At 41.1% G+C, this 20060-nt stretch overlaps 1 protein-coding gene and 1 long non-coding RNA gene across 2 annotated transcripts in view; one reads left to right on the top strand and one right to left on the bottom strand.

Moving 5' to 3' along the window:
• LOC140198594 (uncharacterized) overlaps nucleotides 1–16300 on the bottom strand; it is a 59094-nt gene extending 42794 nt beyond the window's left edge. Inside the window, exons 1-2 of the long non-coding RNA XR_011886208.1 lie at nucleotides 16013–16300; nucleotides 11931–12067 (exon numbers count right to left, since the gene is read on the bottom strand). This is a non-coding gene — a long non-coding RNA (uncharacterized lncRNA). The remainder of the gene's footprint in view (nucleotides 1–11930; nucleotides 12068–16012) is intronic.
• LOC140198592 (secreted phosphoprotein 24-like) lies at nucleotides 4765–10368 on the top strand. Its single transcript, XM_072259593.1, has 8 exons — nucleotides 4765–4816; nucleotides 4959–5062; nucleotides 5723–5851; nucleotides 6073–6204; nucleotides 6319–6363; nucleotides 8351–8395; nucleotides 9961–10005; nucleotides 10128–10368. Exons 1-8 carry the CDS (start codon nucleotides 4765–4767, stop codon nucleotides 10158–10160), a joined length of 585 nt encoding a protein of 194 aa, XP_072115694.1. The 3' UTR covers nucleotides 10161–10368.
• Nucleotides 16301–20060: the final 3760 nt, after the last annotated feature.

The following is a 20060-nucleotide window of genomic DNA, read 5'->3' as shown; positions in this document are numbered from 1 at the left end:
ATCTGTTCAAAATATGACTGATAATTTTATGCAAATGTTGGCACATGTTTTCCAGGCAGATGTTGAACTGAACTGTTTACTTGCACTAATTAATTTAGCTTTTTTTCTTTCACTCTTCCCTTCCCCTCCCACATGAAATCTGGGCATACAGCCCAGGATCCAGGAACCCTGACCACAGCTTTCATGACCACTGTCAATAACTCCCAGTCCAAAACAAAGCTCTGGCTGAATTACCCATGCTTGGGTCACTAAATACTTTCTGTTTATTCAGATGCCCTTCCCTTTATTTGGATACTATTCTGTAGTAATGCTACAATAATATGAACTCAATGTGTGTAGAGGCAGCTGCTAGATATGAAATAGTCTCTTTATTCAACAACATGAGACACAGCAGGCATCATATTGAGACCCTTTTGGAGGAAGAGGCTTGCTTGTCCCAACATTACATGACATTTTATATGCTAAAGATCAAAGGACAATTCTATATTTATGATGTATCTACAATACTTTGAATTACATACATCTTTCACACCTCCTTCTTTGTCCCCACACTACAGATATCCAATTGAATGTTAAATCATCATTGGCTGTTTTTCAATGGGCACGTTGGAGCCCATTGACCAGATCTGCATTTTAAGTTTAATCTGCAGAACATATTCAGATCTGAAGATTGGTGGCTGAAGTTAATAGTTAATATTTTGCCATATGTCCTAAAGAGGTTTGAGCAAGTGCTCCACACATTGAAGATAAATGCATGACCATGGTCAAAACTTCCCCAAAGACCTGTGATTCAAATCTTTGAGCATTAACTCTGGGGTAAACACGAACACAGGATTATCAACACATTTGGTGTTTACTGCACTATTGCTATTGTTGACAATAGGTGACTGGAACAGAATAACATATTCTTATATCACTGTCTCAGAGACTGCACTGGAGCTTTGCAGCATCTTGTTGCCTGTTGCAGAATGAATGCTTCAGTTTCTGTGTGCTGGATTACTCATAATCCTTGATTACTGTTTATCAGAATGTTTGTTAATTTATTTATCAGCAAACTGGATTCTTGGGAGTGAAATGGGGAATTTATCCCACACAAACTTGGCTGGTAGATAGAGACCATCAGTTCATGAGCTTACCACAAAACCATGTTGGACGTGGCCAACGTGTGCACACTGCCCCTGCATCAGTGAACTGGTACTCCCACACAGCACTGTGGATCATCTCAACGGTCAGTGCTGCTCAGAAATACACAACTGTGTGTAATCATCATTCTGTTTACGGATCAGATTAACCAAACACTGACATGTTTGCTCCAAGTTCAACCCATTGAAAATGAATGAGTTAAAGTCAGTGTTACTGGAATGATGCCTGGAAAATTGTGGCAGAGCTAAGAGATGTCCAGCACACCACAAGCCAAATCAGAGTTGAGTGTTATTGAATGCTCTTACGTCAGAACTTTGCAGATGACGGAGTGGAACGATGTTGCTTCAGGTCTCTGTCCTTCACTCAGACTTCACCCTTGACGTTACCTACCAGTTGGCGACCACGTAAAGTGCTACATCAATGATGCCAAGAAATGGTCTCAACAGCAATAAACCTCTTGAACTGGTCATGTCTCACATGCTCCTGTAACATCCTGTATTGGGATCTGCTGGGACCAAGGAAACAAGCTGCCAGAGAGGTAGAGAGGGCATTGAAACTACAAAAAGTGGATAGAATGGAAATACTGGCATGTTACAAATGATAAGATACCGAAAACAGGAAATTTGAGATTCCAAGATAATTTTCATCAGTGCAGAGAAGGATTAATAGGAAGTCAATAGAGCTTCATTGCAGTCAATGGGAGATGATCATTTCCTAAGAATAAAGAGTGGGTTGTGAGGGCCATTGATTTAAACCTGTCCCCAAGAGACTGAGAGTGATGTGGTGATGTGAAATCAGGCAATGCTGGAAATAATTGCCAGGTCAGGCAGTGTTATGGAGAAACTGTGGAGAAACAATTGACATTTCAGGTTGTTGACCAGTTGATCAGAGCAGTTCTTGTTCTTTCTCTCTTTCTGTCTCTCTCTCCCCCCTTCTCCCTCTCCCTCTCCCTCCCTCCCTCTCCCCTCCCTCTCCCCTCCCTCTCCTTCTCTCTCTCTCTCTCCCTCTCCCTCTCTCTCTCTCTCTCTCTCTCTCTCTCTCTCTCTCTCTCTCTATCCACTAACTTTCTCTCATACTTTCTGTTTTTATTTCAGTTCTTCAACATCTGCAGGTATTTTTCTTCTCACTTTGTAGGAGTGACAGCTGGAGACATTTCATGTGTAGCTATTAGAATAGTTATTGCAATGCTGTTTTAATGATCTGTACACTTTAAAGAAAAGGTATAAAAGCAATAAAGCCAAAGAAATAGTTCTAATAATGATTAAACCAGGCTACAGTGTGGTACCCATTCAAATCTTGCTCCCCTTCCCTCTCTTTTTCATACAAACCATCTCCTCTCTTTAGTTCCAGCCAAGCTGAAGAGACTAAACCGAAATCTTTCCTGTTGATTTCCTGCCATAGATGCTGCCTGACCTGCAGAGTTCCTCCAACACCTTCGTATGGTAGTCCAGATTTCTACCATTCGCAGTCCCTTGTGTCTTCAAAATTAGATCATAATACATTAGAGCACAATACAGGCCTTATGGCCCACAATGTTGTGTTGACCTTTTAACATACTCCAAGATCAATCTCACCCTTCCGTTTAATTTTCTATCCATTATTTTTCTATCATCCATGTGCCTTTCCAAGTGTCTCTTAAATATCCCTGATGTGACTGCCTCTACCACCAACCCAGGCAGCGTATTCCATGGACAAATCACTCTTTGGATAAAAAACTTACTTCTGACATCCTCTTTATACTTTCCTCCAACCACCTTAAACTGATTGTCAAGGATGAGGTTACAGAGCACCTGGAGGCATATGACAAGATAGGCAGAACTCAGCATGGATTCCTTAAAGGAAAATCCTGCCTGACAAACCTATTACAATTTTTTGAGGAAATTACCAGTAGTCTAGACAAGGGAGATGCAGTGGATGTTGTATATTTGGATTTTCAGAAGGCCTTTGACAAGGTGCCACACATGAGGCTGCTTAACAAGATAAGAGCCCTTGGAATTACAGGAAAGTTACATATGTGGATAGAGCGTTGGCTGATTGGCAGGAAACAGAGAGTGGGAATAAAGGGATCTTATTCTGGTTGGCTGCCGGTTACCAGTGGTGTTCCACAGGGATCAGTGTTGGGGCCGCTTCTTTTCACATTGTACATCAACGATTTGGATTATGGAATAGATGGCTTTGTGGCTAAGTTTGCTGACGATACGAAGATAGGTGGAGGGGCCGGTAGTGCTGAAGAAACGGAGAGTCTGCAGAGAGACTTGGATAGATTGGAAGAATGGGCAGAGAAGTGGCAAATGAAGTACAATGTTGGAAAGTGTATGGTTATGCACTTTGGCAGAAAAAATAAACAGGCAGACTATTATTTAAATGAGGAAAGAATTCAAAGTTCTGAGATGCAACGGGACTTGGGAGTCCTCGTACAGGATTCCCTTAAAGTTAACCTCCAGGTTGAGTCAGTAGTGAAGAAGGCAAATGCAATGTTGACATTCATTTCTAGAGGAATAGAGTATAGGAGCAGGGATGTGATGTTGAGGCTCTATAAGGCGCTGGTGAGACCTCACGGAGTACTGTGGGCAGTTTTGGTCTCCTTATTTAAGAAAGGATGTGCTGACGTTGGAGAGGGTACAGAGAAGATTCACTAGAATGATTCCACGAATGAGAGGGTTAACATATGAGGAACGTTTGTCTGCTCTTGGACTGTATTCCTCGGAGTTTAGAAGAATGAGGGGAGACCTCATAGAAACATTTCGAATGTTAAAAGGCATGGACAGAGTGGATGTGGCAAAGTTGTTTCCCATGATGGGGGAGTCTAGTACGAGAGGGCATGACTTCAGGATTGAAGGGCGCCCTTTCAAAACAGAAATGCGAAAAAATTTTTTTAGTCAGAGGGTGGTGAATCTATGGAATTTGTTGCCATGGGCAGCAGTGGAGGCCAAGTCATTGGGTGTATTTAAGGCAGAGATTGATAGGTATCTGAGTAGCCAGGGCATCAAAGGTTATGGTGAGAAGGTGGGGCAGTGGGACTAAATAGGATAAAATGGATCAGCTCATGATAAAATGGCGGAGCAGACTCGACGGGCCGAATGGCCTACTTCTGCTCCTTTGTCTTATGGTCTTATGGTCTTATTATATAGAAACGTAGATAGAAAATAAAAAAATAGAAGATTTCTCTAAACATACCTCGGATTTTTCACTCAGGTATCTTTCAGCAGTGTGCTGGTAATTCTAGCACATTCCTTGAACACTGGATGTGCATTGGAGTTAAATCATCATGGAATGTAGTTTAACTGCATGGTGACTTTGTACAAGTTTGTGATGATTGTTTCTTCTTTTCTGTAAATTTATTTTTTCATATTCCAAGAAATGAAACACGATCTCACCCAATTTCCCACCAAACCTAAACATGATGATGATACTAGGAGGAAGCTTGCCCATAATTGGACCCACCTTTCATCTGGTTCCGGTGCCCACGGTCAGCAAGCTATACAAACACCAGCCAGTGTTTGAATGTGGTGGAGCTGCAGGATATAAAGACTGAAGGCAGCCTGGTGAAGGCAGATCGAGAGAGAGAGAAGCATTTCCTTCACTCTGAGAAGTCATTTGACTGATTCCACACGAGGCAGAATGAAAATGTTCCTGCTTTCCATCTTTGCAGTGCAGATCCTCTACTGCTCAGGTAAGTACTGGGGAGAGTGGAAAATCAGAGAGCAGAAAGTTGTTGGTACTGAGCTTCAGTCAGCGGTATTTCACCCAGGTGTGAGAAGAATTCACAGAGTTTTGTTGGGATGCCTTGTATGACTTTCCCTCTCTTTCTGCAGGAGTGCCAAGCACCAAGGAAGCTCTGAGAGCTTCAGTTATAAAGCTGAATGAAATCACGGAGATCAGCAACCTCTGTGGTATCACCAGGAGAGGCGTGGCAAATGTAAGTGTGCCTTTGGCTGATTGTGTTTCACAAACTATGGATATGTCTGAGTATTTTAACAGCAAAAAACAAATTAACGGAGAGATATGTTTGTGATAGGGAAAATAAGTTGCTACATCATGGGGATTTAATGAAGGGGGAATTGGATTGATTGGATTGGTTTGCTGGGAGCCAGTGTAGGCCTGAAGGGCTGAGTGGCTTCAAACTGCATAATTCTAAGTAAGAGATATATTTTAAGATAAGATGAAGTCTTGAGTGTTCGACAGGAGCTGACTATTATATTATGTACAGAGTGGTCTGCTATTTAACTCTCCATCAGTATTTCAGTTGTGGTACTTTGATTGGACCAAAGCTTTGGAAATAAGTTTGGAAGTTCAACCAGTCTTTGATTTGGATGCTTTCCCAATTTTGTTTACTAATTACCTCCAATAATTAAGCATTCCTGAAAACTATGCAGCTATGTATCCCTATTCATGATGGTTTAAGTGGTAATCTTATCATTGGAAAAATTAAATGCATTGTCCATTTTGGTTGATTGCTCAGACACTATCCATGTTATCATCTGCTGGAAATAAAGCCCTGTGTAACTCTAAGTTTTATCTATCACTGTAAGAACACCAGACATAATAGTTCACCAATAATCTTGTTTCCTTTCTTCAGACATATCGTACAGGTAAACTGTCGTACAATGTAGATTTAACATTCTCCGTGAAAGAAACTATCTGCTCCAAGAATTCTGGACAGGAATTTGATGATCCCAGCTGTTTCTTCCGCCCTAAAAACATTGCGGTGAGTCCAGAGTTATATCTTAGATCATGCAAGTCCGTGTGTGTCGTAGCATCAAAACACCGGCTTTAATTACAACCTTTTTCATGTAAATGACCATACATATGCAGTTATATCAAAGCAAAGGCTAGGTCACATTGGTTGAGTTAGATCATAATCATGTTGGTTTTGTGTCTTGCTTGCAATAAGGAATGATTTCCATGCATTATGCTTCATTCCAACAGGAGAAAGGGTTTTGCAAAAGCCATGTGGAATTTCTTGCTGATAAGGTAGCTGACGTTGAAGTGGAGTGTGACGGTCTGTCGACGGTTGACAGCGAGAGTGACTCAACAGAAACAAGTGAAAACAGTATTGAGGTAACTGCATTCATACAATTCAGGACAATGGAATTTCTAACATAAGGTCCTTTACCGAACATTTCATTGTTTATGTATGCTGAAGATCTAAAAATAAATATCTTTATCTTACAGGGACAAAACAAATCAAAAGAAACATCGCCTGAGGAAACCGCAAATGTGAGTATTAATCAGTAATTTATCAGATTTTATCTTGTTGATTTCAATTGTTCATGATGAGGTGATTATAATTGTTTGCAATGAAATGTTAAGCTCTCCATTAGGAATAGTGGATGAGACAGCATGTGTCCCAGTCTGATGTGTAGGGAGGGGATCCTAATATTAGATTTCAGTGCATGATGAGTTTGTTCTCTGCTGAAGATGAACTGAGCATCAGCAGAACAGGACTACGGGAGAAGTGTCTGACAAACTCTCATCACTGAGATTCACGAAGTACCAATCCTTCCATGGATTCAATAAAGCAGATGGCATGATGCCTGCGCCATCTATTGTAGGAACATCTATTCACTCTGCCCCAGGCGTTTACTGTAGCCAGGCACCTTTTTTGAATATCAGTGTAGTATTGGGGGTAGTCTTTTTATTGAAGCCCCTGCAATCTAATGCTAAGTAATGGGAACATCATTCAGAAATGTCATGATTAATAGCTCTTCATTCGTAATTCAGTATTCTGGTCTGTTAATTGCTGGGAATGTTTTCTGGTATCTTCAATTTCTCAATAAGATGTGAAACCTAGATTGATCTGTCAGAATAGAGTATGAGGATCTTAATTCATTCTTGGCCTGCTCCAGACAGTGGGGGTGAGAAGACAGAGAATATTGAATATTAGCTAGAGCCCACCTCAAACCATTTTTCTATAGTAAAACTGTAAGTCTTGTTTCCCTTAATATCCAACAATCCACCAATCCCTGTTTTGAATGAACTCATGATTGAGCCTTCACAGCTCTCTGGGGGCAGCGAATTTCAAAGATTCACCATTTGAGTTTCACCTCATTCCTCATTGGACAAGCACCTAGTTTGAGACGTGAGCCAAGCTCTCAATGCCTTAGACTGGCAGAAACATACCTACATTACCAATCAAACCCTCTCATAATTTTGCTCATGGTCAGGCAATAACCCCTCATTGTTTTAACCTGTAATGATTATCCAAATTATCCAACACAATTCATCCTCTTCTCATGTGGCATATGCATCTTTCCAGGAAACTATACCATTGCTGTATCCATTACCTCATGCAGATCCTTTTTCAGAGAGCAGACCAAAACTACACAATACAGGGATCACTACAATTTTAGTATCCCTCTTTTCAAATCCTCCTGCAATAAAGTCAATATGCCTTCCCAATGGCCTGCTGCATTTGTTGCTGAAATGCCCAGAGAGAACAAAAACTCCATGATAATTCAATATTTAATACTTGTCCAAGCAGGAATTTTTCAGTTCATGTATTTTCAAAATTCATCAGTGTCCTGTGGTAAACATATAAATATTATTTCCATGCAGGAAAAAGGCAAATCAAATGAGACATCTCTTGAGAATTCAGCTGATGTAAGTATAAATGGAAAAAAAAATCAGATGATCTTTTTGACCTTGACGCTATGTAAATATGTTAAACATCTTAGATTCAACTATGTCAGAATAGAGAGAGAGTGGGCCATTTAGAGAATAAGATATAAGATAGGTTGGTGCATTGGGAAAGGTATTGTGATGTTTGATTCCTATGGGGAAGTTTGACTGAGGGGTTCCAATACAGAGAGTGAGTTTGCTTTCCCTCAAGGATAAAGTGAGCTGGATATCAACAAGATTGGGTACTAGACATGAGGGTGATGTCTGTAACAATCACCAATTACAGAGACCAAGTGTTGGTGCAGAGCAGCTTCAATATATCCAATGCCAATTAATTGAGTGTGAGTGATATTGTTACCCAAATTATATACTAACCCCCACACCTCACATTATCCAGGTGATGTTGATCATTGTACAGAATGTAATTGTTCTGAGGAACACTTCTCCACTGCAATACTGAAGCACAAATCATGATAAATGTAGGTTTACATGTAATTAAATCATTAAAGGTTTTGTTCAAAGGTTACTTGACAAATTTTCATTGATTAACATGCTGAGCATATAAATTTTGATTTTTTTCATGTAGGTAGAGAGCAAATCAAAAGAGACATCAAATGAGGAGTCTTCCAATGTAAGTCTAATCAATGGAATTTTTATCTATTGACTTTCAATCATAATACATGGTGAAACCATAGTTGGGCAAACATGATTAAGTGACTACCTAGAGCAGGGAGGGGATAGCACATTAATGCACAAATTCTCTAAAGTATTCTCTATTCATTTCCTGAGGATGACCAACTTCACCCTGAGTGTGAGTTTGTTCTTCACTTTAGTTTGAAATAGAATTTGAAAGGGCACTCTCACCTGGGGTCAATCCTGGTCTGTGGGAAGACATAACTAGTGTTTTCATGAAAGGAGGATCCATTGCATTTGTGAAGCAAGCCAGTGCACAAGCCAGGGCAGAATGATATGGAGAGCAAACCGTTGCTCATCCTCCTCACGCAGTTGATGAATCAAAAGGACGGCAGAGACTGTTACAGATTGGCACCACTGGTGTCAGAGGAGTTGCCAGTCAGCTTTGAACCCAACATAGGATTTCCTTAGGGACTGCTGCTCCAAAGTCTTCCTTGTGGTTTATTCCCGCACCCTATCATATGAGCCGCTATAACCACAAAGCAGCGGAGGTTGAGATCAGAGATTTCCTTCTCCAAGAAGGAAAGCATGGCTGACGTGCCCCATCTGCCCAAAGGACTTATTTCAAGGCACCAGTAAACCACCTTTGCACTTTCTCCCGTCAGCAGAAACTGTTCAACCAGGCTTAGTAGCTAAGGCACGCATGAAGGCCAGAATCTTGACTTGGTTGCCAGAACTATTTGAGATACACACCATTGGTGGCATTTAATAGGTAGCGGGAGCTTATCCCTATTATCATCTCCAGCTATAACAGTCGTAAAGAACTGATGTCAGCACATCACGACCCACTGAAGGAATAAATCATCTGTCTTAGATTAATAGAGTCATAGAGTTGTACAATGCAGAAACAGGTCCTCTCAACCAATTCATCTGTGCTGACCAAGTTGCTTACGTAATGTAATCCCATTTTGCCTACATCTCTTAAAAATGTTCCTATTCATGGAATCATCTAAATGCATTTTAAATGTCATACGTGTACCCAACTCCACCAATTTGACTGGCAGTTCATTCCATAAACCCACCATCTCTGCTTGAAAAAGTTGCCCCTCAGATCACTTCTGAATCTTTCCCCTTTCAATTTAAAATTATACTCTCTAATTTTAGACTTCCCCTGTGGAAAATACTTCGGTTATTTGCCTTATCTATTCACCTCATAATTTTGTAAACCTCTTTTATGTCTTCCCCTACTTTCTTGCACTCCATGGAAACAACACCTCACCTACACAGCCTCTCCTTATAACACAAACCCTGCAATACAAGTAATACACTTACAATTTTTGTTGGCACCTTCTCCAAGATGATGACGTCCTTTGTAATAAACTATCTTAGAGTCTTATTATGTTAATATTTTGCTGAAATTCAGACTGATTGTATGATATGGATCTCTCAGTGCTGTGCAATTCTGATTTTAAAGTGGTTCTACTTAATAATTTAGAAACTAAATCTCATTAAACTGTGCATCTGGAAACGTTCTAAAATGCAAAATTTCTTCTCGTAAAACAGATGAAAAGCAAGTCAACAGAAATATCACTGGAGGAGCCTTCAAACGTAAGTATAAACTAAAGCTTTGTGTCTGATGTGATCATCATTAAAACTAATGACAGAACATTGATGTTAGAGTGAGCTCAGTCCAGCTGAAAATTACAAATCTGTTCATCTTTCCATTCCAGGAACAAAATGAGGACTCTAGAGCCCTGCACTGACCATGAATGAAACTCCACAGAGTCTGAATTCAATGTGAACACAAGAAGACCTCATTCAGAATCTACAAGATGTTAACAATTGTACTGTACTCACTCATGTCCAAGACTGAGGGGCCTGGAGCTCCTGACTGTAAATTTTGTTGTAAATGGGAGATTTGATTGTTTGTAAGTGTTCTGTCTTTTGTTGTATATTATTGTTTAATATATTGTGGATCAAAATAAAGTAATAAATACTGTATGGTATATTCACAGAACAGCTTCTGGAAGTTGTTTTGGTTGTCATTGACCTACGGGAGTTCATCCAGTTATTATGCTGATGTTCACTTGTCCCTTGGTGATAGTGTATCTCCTTTGTCTGGTAGGACCTCCTGATATGGGGCCATCTGCTGGTGCAGCCGCTTTGTCCGCTGGGACCGTCTGATGTGATGCCAGCTGCTTTGTCTGGTAAACACAAAATACTCTGCAGATGCTGGGGTCAAAGCAACACTCACAACACACTGGAGGAACTCAGCAGGTCAAGCCCCTTCCCTCTACAGTCCTGACGAAGGGTTCCGGCCCGAAACGTCGACTCATCGTTTCTACGGATGCTGCCCAACCTGCTGAGTTCCTCCAGCGTGTTGTGAGTATTGCTTTGTCTGGTGGGACCTCCAGAAGTGAGATCTCCTGGTGATGTACCTTCTTTTTCTGTTGGAACCTCCTGACATGTTGGCTAGTTTTCTGCTTTAAGATTAAGGTCATGCACTGAATGAGCTGGCATGCATCCTGGGCTGCTTTTTTCAACTGCAGCAAATCTGAAATCTTTGGAATGTTGAAATTGTTTTTTTTTTATTTTGTTTAAAATCTCCAATTAAAGGCATGAGACTGTGGGGTCCATGAAATTGTTTAGACATATTTTGAAATGAGATATCATTGAAATGAACTTTTTACCTCATTGCAGCAGCTCTAATATTAATAAACACAAGAAATTCTGCAGATGCTGGCAATCCAAGCAACACACACAAAATGTTGGAGTAACTCAACAGGTCAGGCATCTTCTATGGAAATCATTAATCTGTTGCTGTTTACCTGTTACTCTTTTTCTGGACTGGAAAGGAAGTGGGAAGATGCCAGAATAAAAGGTGGGGAGGGGGAAGGAGGTGATAGGTGACAGTAGGTGGGTTGAAAAAGGAAGTGCTGGAGAGGAACGAATCTGATAGGAGAGGAGAGTGGGTGACAGGAGCAAGGGAATGTGTAGGGCACCCAGGGGGAGGTGATAGGCAGGTGAGAAGAGATATGAGCCAGAGTGGGGAATAGAAGAAAAGTGAAGGGAGAGAGAAATTTATTTTTTTCTTGTTCGGTGGGTAAATATCCAAAGGTTTACAGTTGAGTATATGTCTTCAGGCTTCTGTACCTCCTTCCCAATTTCAGAAATTAAAGGACAACAGGTGTTAGATGGATAGGGTCTTTTTGAAGGATGCCACTTTCTTGAGCCCCTGCCTCTTGAAGATGTCCTTGGCAGTGTGAGGGGTGTTCCTGTGATGGAGCTTTCTGGGTCTACAACTCTCTGCAGCATCTTTCAATCTTGTGCCTTGGAGCCTTCATACCAGATGCCGATGCAACCATTTCGAAAGCTCATCATTCTACATCTGTAGAAATTCACAAAGACCTTTGATGACATCCCAAATCTTCTCAAACTACTAATGAATTGGAGCTGCTGGAATGCCTTTCTAATTGCAAAAATGTGCTGGGACTGACAGATATGTGGATGCTCAGGAACTTGAAACTGCTCACCTTTTCCACCACTAACACCTGAATGAGGGCTAGTGTGTGCTTTCCCGACTTCTCCTTCCTGAAGTTAACAATCAGGTCCTTGATCTTGATGATGCTGAATATCAGTTTGTTGTTGTGGGACCATTCAACCAGCTGATCTATCACAAAATCACAGAGTCTTAGAGAAGTACAGCACAGAAACAGGCCCTCATCCCATCCAGACAGAACCAATCATTTAAACTGTGTACTCCCATTGACATACATTGGGACTATAGTCCTCCATACCCCTACCTATCCAATCTTAGCCTGAATGTTGAAATTTAGCTTGCTTGTCCCATTTCTTCTGGCAGCTTGTTCCACACACTGATGACACTCTGAGTGAAGAAGTTCTCCCTCAAGTTCCCCTTAAAATTTTCACCTTTCGCCCTTAACCCATGACCTCTGTTTGTTGTCCCATTCAACCTCAGTAGAAAAAGCCTGCTTTTATTTACTCTATTGATACCCCTCATAATTTTGAATACCTCTATCAAATCTCCTCTCTATCTTCTCCATGCCAAGTAAGTAAAACCTAATCTATACAATTTTTCCTTATAGTCCAGGTCTTCCAGACCTTGCAAAACCCTTGTAAATTTTCTTTGTTCTTTTTCAACCTTATTTACATCTTTCCTGTAGGTCGGTGACCAAAATTGCACACAATACTTCAAATCAGGCCTCACCAATATCTTATACAACTTCAACATAACATCTCATCAATACATTGATATATGTACTTGATAGTGTGAGAGATGATACATTGATCAATGTGCCGAAAGCTTTCTTTATGACTCTATCTACCTGTGACGCCACTTTCGATGAATTATGGACCTGTATTCCTAGATCCCCATTGTCCTATCACACTCCTCAGTGCCCTACTGTTCACTGTGTAAGACCTATCCTGGTTGGTCCTACCGAAGTGCAACACCACATACTTGTCTGCATTAAATGCCATCTATCATTTTTCAGTACATTTTCTAGCTGGTTCAGATCCCACTGAAACTGTCTCTTCTGTACAAGTCCCACCTTCCCTGGATAGAGCCCAACAATTTAAAAATCTTATGCCCTCTCTCCTGCAGCAACTCCTTTGCCATGTGTTAAACTGTATCATATTCCTAGTTCTGGCCTCACTTGCATGTAGCATGAATAGCAATCCTGATACAACAACCCTGGAGGTCCTGCCCTTTAACTTGGCACCTAACTCCATGAACTCACTTTGCAGAACCTCATCACTCTTCCTACCCATGTCATTGCCACCTACATGGACCACGACCTCTGGCTGTTTGCACTCCCACTTAAGAATGCTGAGGACTCAATCCGATATGTCCTGGACTCTGGCAATTGGGAGGCAACATACCATCCAGGAATCTCGTTCTCGTCCACAGAATGTCCTTTCTGTTCCCCTAACTATCAAACCCTATCGCCACAGCTCGCCTCTTCTCTCCCCTTTCCTTCTGAGTCACGGAGACAGACTCAGTGCTGGACACATGCTAGGTCAGTCCTCCAACAGTATTCAAAGTAGTCTTCCTGTTGTTGAGGGGGCAGGCCTCAGGAGTACTGTGCAATGGCTGTTTAACGCCTTTCCCCTCCCTGAGTGTCACCCAATCCATTTGCCCTGCACCTTGGGTGTAACAATGTCTCTACATATCCTCCCTGGCACCCCCACAGCCCCCCAGATGATCTAGAGTTCTTCCAGTTCCAACTACAACTCCTTAATGTGGAGTGTTAGAAGCTGCAGCTGGATGCACTTCTCACAGGTACCAATAAGTGAACATGAGTGATCTATGTCTTCTCAGGCTTCTGATCTCTGATTTGGCACTGCTTTTTAAATTATATTAACTCTTTCCACTGTTTGGAATTAATGCAGAGACCTTGTGACAGAACAACCCATCAGCAGACCTATGGGCAGTGCTTATCCTACCAGCTGCTCTGTGGCCTGGCACTTGCTGATGGAATGGCTGAGGCTGGGAGATCACAGGACCCAAAAGATTAATGTAACCATAGTTTGGGGTAAGGCATGAGAGGGGTGAGACCACAGGCTGTGGCTTGAGTGGGTTGTAATCCACAAAAGTTTCAGGCCGCGGATAGGTGAAACAACTTTTACGATGCAGAGGAAAGGAGCAGACCCAGGCAGAACAAAGGAAACTTCAGTGATAAGATGGAAGTCAATAGACACTAAATGATAGGAAGCTTGAAAGCCCAAGGTGAAAGAAAGGGCCATTTGAGCAAGCAAAGTAACAAAGAAATCTGAATGCAGACAGAGACTTTACAGATGCTGGAAATCTGGAGTAACACACACAAAATTCTGGAGCAAAGTTCAAGATTTATGACAGCATCTACATAGGGAAATGAACAATCAGCATTTCAGGCCAGGACCCTTCATCAATCACGACTGTTCATTTCCCTTCAGAGATGCTGCCTGGCCTGCTGACTTCCTGCTACACTTTGAGTGTGTTAAAACTGAATGTACCAAAGGAACGTGGGGGGATTTCTGGAAATCTGGATGAAATATGTAGGAAATGCTGAGTACCTGAAATTGTTGGTTGCTCTGCTGAGTTAGGAAGGCCTGGTGAGAAGATATTAAGCGGTTCCCCCGACTTATATTGAAGAATATGAGGTCAGGGGTGACCAAGATTGAAAATGGCAAGACTAGCAGTTTGGTTTTGCACTGGGATAATGATCTCTTCACTGCTCTGCCTGTTGCTGCAAAGAACAAGTCCCGAGAAGTGTCTACAGTGTATTGTCCAGAAACAAGGTTCATCAAAGATCAAGGATTATCAAGGATTGATCATATTCACCATCTACGTTTACAGTATACGTATTAGGAATTTGCTGTGATGTGCTGGAATGACATGCAACAAAAAAACAACATTCAGCAATTATAAAGAATACGATAGTATATAAAAGATAAATAGAGTTTAAAGTGTCAATATGTAATAAAATGTGCAACAATACATTAATAGCAACCTGTATTTACAACATAAGCACCATTATAAAAAGTGGTTTAAATTGTTTACAGTGTAGTGCAGTGATGAAGGCTAACTATATGATCAAAAAAGTACAGATAAACTGTTGCTCTGGGTAGAAAAACTGAGTGTGGTCTCGGACATTGGTGACAGGAAATAGAGGCCGGCTATTGTATGAGAAGTGACGGACTCTGTGCAAGATGTTTGCCTGGAAAACAATGTTTTTTTCTGTGATGTTGTTACCTAAAGGTGTCAGAAACAAGTGATTAAGTGGCACAGACAAGTAAAAGCTGCTCATGTATTTCTTAAATGTTGAAGGCATCTTTTGTTTTGTCTCAAATCTAGAAAACGTTTGAGAGATTTGAATAGGGTTCATTCCTAATTAAACAATCAGTTGATATGATGGAAAGAGAAAAGGATCACTTTCCAAAGGTACAAAAGCATGACATAAAGTTTGGCTATTGCGCAGAAGAATCAAGAAACAGTGTCTCAAGTGTAGCTGGAACCTTGAACTGCCTTGCTGGAAGACAGGTACTGAAGGAGAAACTTAAGGCTCTTTGAAGGCTGCAGATGGACTTCTGTGATGTTGTTATCTAAAAGTAACAGGATCAAGTGGTTAGATGCATTGAGGTCTTTTCTCTCAACTTCCCCTTCCTGAAATCCACAATAAATTCCTTGGTCTTACTGACATTGAGTGCAATGTTGTTGTTGCAACTATCTGATGTCTCACTGCTGTATGCCTCTTCGTCACCCTCTGAGATTCTGCCAGCAACAGTTGTGTTATCGGCGAATTGAGAGGTGGCACTCTAGTGTTCCTCCAGATCCAAACCACTTTGTATAACACATAAAGTGCAAACTTGCTCATACTTAGTTTCCTCTGCAAATGCCAATCACCAAACCGTTGTTGGCATCCAATCATCCTTAGAAAGCAGAGTCGGCAGCTGCATTATTGACTAAAACTTTGCTTCAATGAGCAACATGAAGATGGAACACCAGGCACAACTAATGAATTTTGTCATGAAAAGGTTAACTTAAATGTACTGCCCAGTGAAAACTGGGGATAAATGAACTTCTCACAAGATAATAAGATTCAAATCCTCCTACCTTCAAAACATTTTGCAAGTCTTTATGTTGAAAAGATGACAGCCTAGTTCTGTTCAAAATATGAATGGTATTTTCATACAAATCTTGGCATATGTTTCTCCAGTCAGATGTTACCTTTTCCTGAACTGTTTACCTCCCCTAATTGATTTGATGTTTTCTCCTTCACTCTTCCCTTCCTTTTCGACATGAACTCTGACAGCAACTTGCAGCCCAGAAGCCAGGAACCCTGACCACACCCTTCATGATCACGGTCAACAACTCCCAGTCCAAAACAACATCCCAGGTGAACTGCCCATGCTCAAGAGTACTAAATAGCTTCTGTCATCAGGAACATATTGCAGAGAAATCTTTGTAATGGGGTTGATTCTTTATTTAGACACTAATCTGTAGTAACCCTACAATAATATGAATGCAATGTCTGTAGAGGCAGTTGGTAGATATGAACAAAATGAGACACAGCAGGCATTATACTTACAGCCTTTCAGAGGAGAAGGCCTGCTCGACCCAACATTACGTGACATTTTATATGTTAAATACTGAAGGACAATTCTATATTTATGATGTATCTACAATATTTCCTTCAAATTACGTATATCTTTCACACCTCCTTCTCTTCATCCACACTATGGACACCTAATTGAAAGTTAATTCAGCAATATTTGGTTTTCCATTTAACTGCGGTTCACCTTGACCAGCACCGCATTTTAAGTTTAATTTGCAGTCCGTATACAGATCTGAACTTTGGTGGCTACAGTTATAGGCATCCGTTAGTCTCGTGAGACCATGAATTTGCGCCTTGGAAGGTTTCCAGTGCGCAGGCCTGGGCAAGGTTGTATGGAAGACCGACAGTTGCCCATGCTGCAAGTCTCCCCTCTCCACACCACCGATGTTGTCCAAGGGAAGGACATTATGACCCATACAGCTTGGCACCGGTGTCGTTGCAGAGCAATATGTAGTTAAGTGTCTTGCTCAAGAACACAACATGCTGCCTCAGCCAAGGCTCGAACTAGTGACCTTCAGATCACTAGGCGAACACCTTAACCACTTGGCCATGCGCCAACACAGTGAGTTGCTGAAGTTAATAGTTAATGTTTTTTCCATATTTGTCCTAACCCCAAAAATGCCCAAGCAGTGGTTTGATGAACTACTCCACACGTTGTGGATCAATGCATGACTACGGTCAAAACTGTCCCACAGACATGTGATTCAAACTCTGAGGTAAAGTGAACACAGGACCATCAACACATTAGGCATTTACTGCACTATTGCTATTGTTGACACAAGGTGACATGAACAGAAAGACACATTCTGATATCACTTACTCATAACCCTTGATTGCCGTTTATCAGCACATTTGTTAATTTATTTATCAGCAAACTGGATTCTTGGGAGTGAAATGGGGAATTTATCCCACACAAACTTGGCTGGTGGATAAAGAGACCATCAGTTCATGAGCTTCCCACAAAACCGTGTTGGACGTGGCCAACGTGTGCACACTGCCCCTGCATTAGTGAACTGGTACTCCCACATACATCACAGTGGATCACCTTAATGGTCAGTACTACTCAGAAACACTCAATTGTGTGAAATCACCATTCTGTTTACAGATCAGATTGACCAAACACTGACATGTTTGCTCCAAGTTTAACCCATTGAAAATGAAAGAGTTAAGGTTCTCATTCCTGGAATGATGCCTAGAAAATTGCGGCAGGGCTAAGCGATGTGCAGCACACCACAAGCCAAAACAGAGTTGAATGTTATTGAATGTTCTTATGTCAGAACTTTGCAGATGATGTTGCTTCAGGTCTGTGTTCTTCTCTCAGACCCCATCCTTGACGCTGCCTTCCGGTTGGTGACCTAGTAAGCACTGGATTGGTGATACCAGGAAATGATCTTAACAGCAATAAACCTGTTGAATTGGTCACCTGTCACTGGCTCCTGCAACATCTTATGTTGAGCTCTGCTGGTATCAAGAAATCAAACTGCCAGAGCGGGAGAAAGGACATTGAAACTATAAGAAGTGGATAGAATGGAATTTCCGGCATGTTAGGAATGATAAGAAAATGCAGTTAGGAAATTTAAGATTCTCATTGGAGCAGAAAAGGATTAATTTAATAGGAAGTTAACAGAACAATTCAGAAATTTGTTGCAGTCAAAGGAGGTTATCAGTTCCTAAGAATGAAGAGCAGGTTGTGTGGTCCATTGATTTAAACCTGTCACAAAGAGAGTGAGAGTGAAGTGAAATCGGACAATGTTGGAAATACTTACCAGGCCAGGCAGTGTTATGGAGCAACTGTAGAGAAACAGTTGACATTTCAGTAACCAGTTAATAAGAACAGTTCCAAGAAGAGACGTCCCTTAAAGAGGAGGATTTCTTCAGGCAGAAGATGGTGAATCTGTGGAATTCATTGCTACAGACAACTAAGGTGGCCAAGTATTGGGTATATTTAAAGTGAAGATTGATTGGTTCTTGATTTGAAAGTGTGTCAAAGGTTACTGAGTGAAGGCAGGAGAATGCATTTGAGAAGGATAATGAATCAGCCATGATGGAATACGGAGCAGACTTGAGATACCAAATGGCCTAATTTTGCTCCTATGCCTTATGGTCTTATAGGACAGCAACAGCAACTCTCTGTCTCTCTTTCTCCCCCTCTCTCTCTGTCTGTCTCCTCTCTCTCTTTCTCTTTCTCTCTCTCTCTCTCTCTCTCTCTGCAGATGCTGCCCAATCCACTGACCTCCTTTCATGTTTTCTGTTTTTATTTCATATTTCCAGCATGTATGGGAATTTTTGTTTTCATCTTGTGAAAAGTTGGGGGGTTGGAGACATTCCTTCATGTGGAGCAAATGGAACATTCATTGTATTGCCAGTTTAAAGATCTATACACTTTAAAGTAAAGGTATAAAAGCAATAAAGGAAAATAAATAATTCTAATAATGATGAAACCAGGCTGCAGTGTGGTAGCCTGTCAACACTTGCTCTGCCTTCCTCTCTTTTTTATACTAACTACCTCCTCTCTTTATTTCCAGCCCAGATGAAGAGACTTAAACTGAAATCTTGTCTATCCATTTCTCGTAGTCCAGATTTCTATCATCCACAGTCTCAAAATTAGAACGTAGTACATTAGAGCACAGTACAGGCCCTTTGGCCCTGTGTTGACCATCTAATATACTGTAAGATCAATTTAACCCTCTCTTTATTTTCTATCCTTTATTTTTTAATATGCTTTTATAAGTGTCGCTTAAATATCCCTGATGTAACAGCCTCTACCACAACCCCTGGCAGGGTCTTCCATGGATCCATCACTTTCTTTATAAAAAAACTTACTTCTGACATCCACCTTTTTCATTCTTATACATTTATCACCTTAAATTTATGTCCACTCATTTTTGGCATTTCCATCCTGGGAAAAAATGTTTCCGGCTGCCCACTCGATCAATACCTCTTATCTTCTACATCTCTATCACTTCATGTCTGATCCTCCTTCAATCCATACAGAAAAGAGGAACAGGGCTTGTTTTTGCTGTTGCTGGTTTTGCTTGTTGTGTTCTGTATTGATCTGCTGAGTACTGAGGGCCTGCTAAGCTGACGCTGGAGTGTGTGGCGACACTTGTGGGCTGCCCCAAGCAGAGCCTCAGGTGTGTTGGTTCTTCATGTAGGACGTATCTCATTGTATATTTCGATGTACATGTGCCAAATTAACTTAAATCTATTTGAATCCAGATTGAATCAACCAGTACTGAAATCAATATTTGAAGGGTAGTCTGATCAGGGACTTACATCGCTGCAAATTTACCTCTTGACTCTTGAACTCAATTCCCCAAGACACTAACTGCCTTCCTAACAAACTGATGAACTTTCATGGCATCTTAGAGGAAATCTATAGACATGGCACCAGGTTTCCTCTGTTCCTCCAACACTGTTAAGATTCCTGCCATTAACACCAAATTTGCCTTCAAATTTGACGTTTCAAAGTCAAATATTTCACAATCAAGTTGAAGGTGCTAACTCTGATGAGAGATATTCCTGAAGCAGTCATGACACATACTC

This window comes from Mobula birostris, chromosome 6 (assembly GCF_030028105.1).
Source record: "Mobula birostris isolate sMobBir1 chromosome 6, sMobBir1.hap1, whole genome shotgun sequence".
NCBI lineage: Eukaryota > Metazoa > Chordata > Chondrichthyes > Myliobatiformes > Myliobatidae > Mobula > Mobula birostris.
This window is presented reverse-complemented; position numbering and strand designations above follow the sequence as displayed.

Bases quoted from the DNA above. Each gene is read 5' to 3' on its own strand.
- LOC140198592 (XM_072259593.1), top strand. From the start codon at position 4,765: ATGAAAATGTTCCTGCTTTCCATCTTTGCAGTGCAGATCCTCTACTGC. The intron at 5,063-5,722 runs GTAAGTGTGCCT...TCCTTTCTTCAG, and splicing joins CCAGGAGAGGCGTGGCAAAT to ACATATCGTACAGGTAAACT. The intron at 8,396-9,960 runs GTAAGTCTAATC...CTCGTAAAACAG, and splicing joins CAAATGAGGAGTCTTCCAAT to ATGAAAAGCAAGTCAACAGA.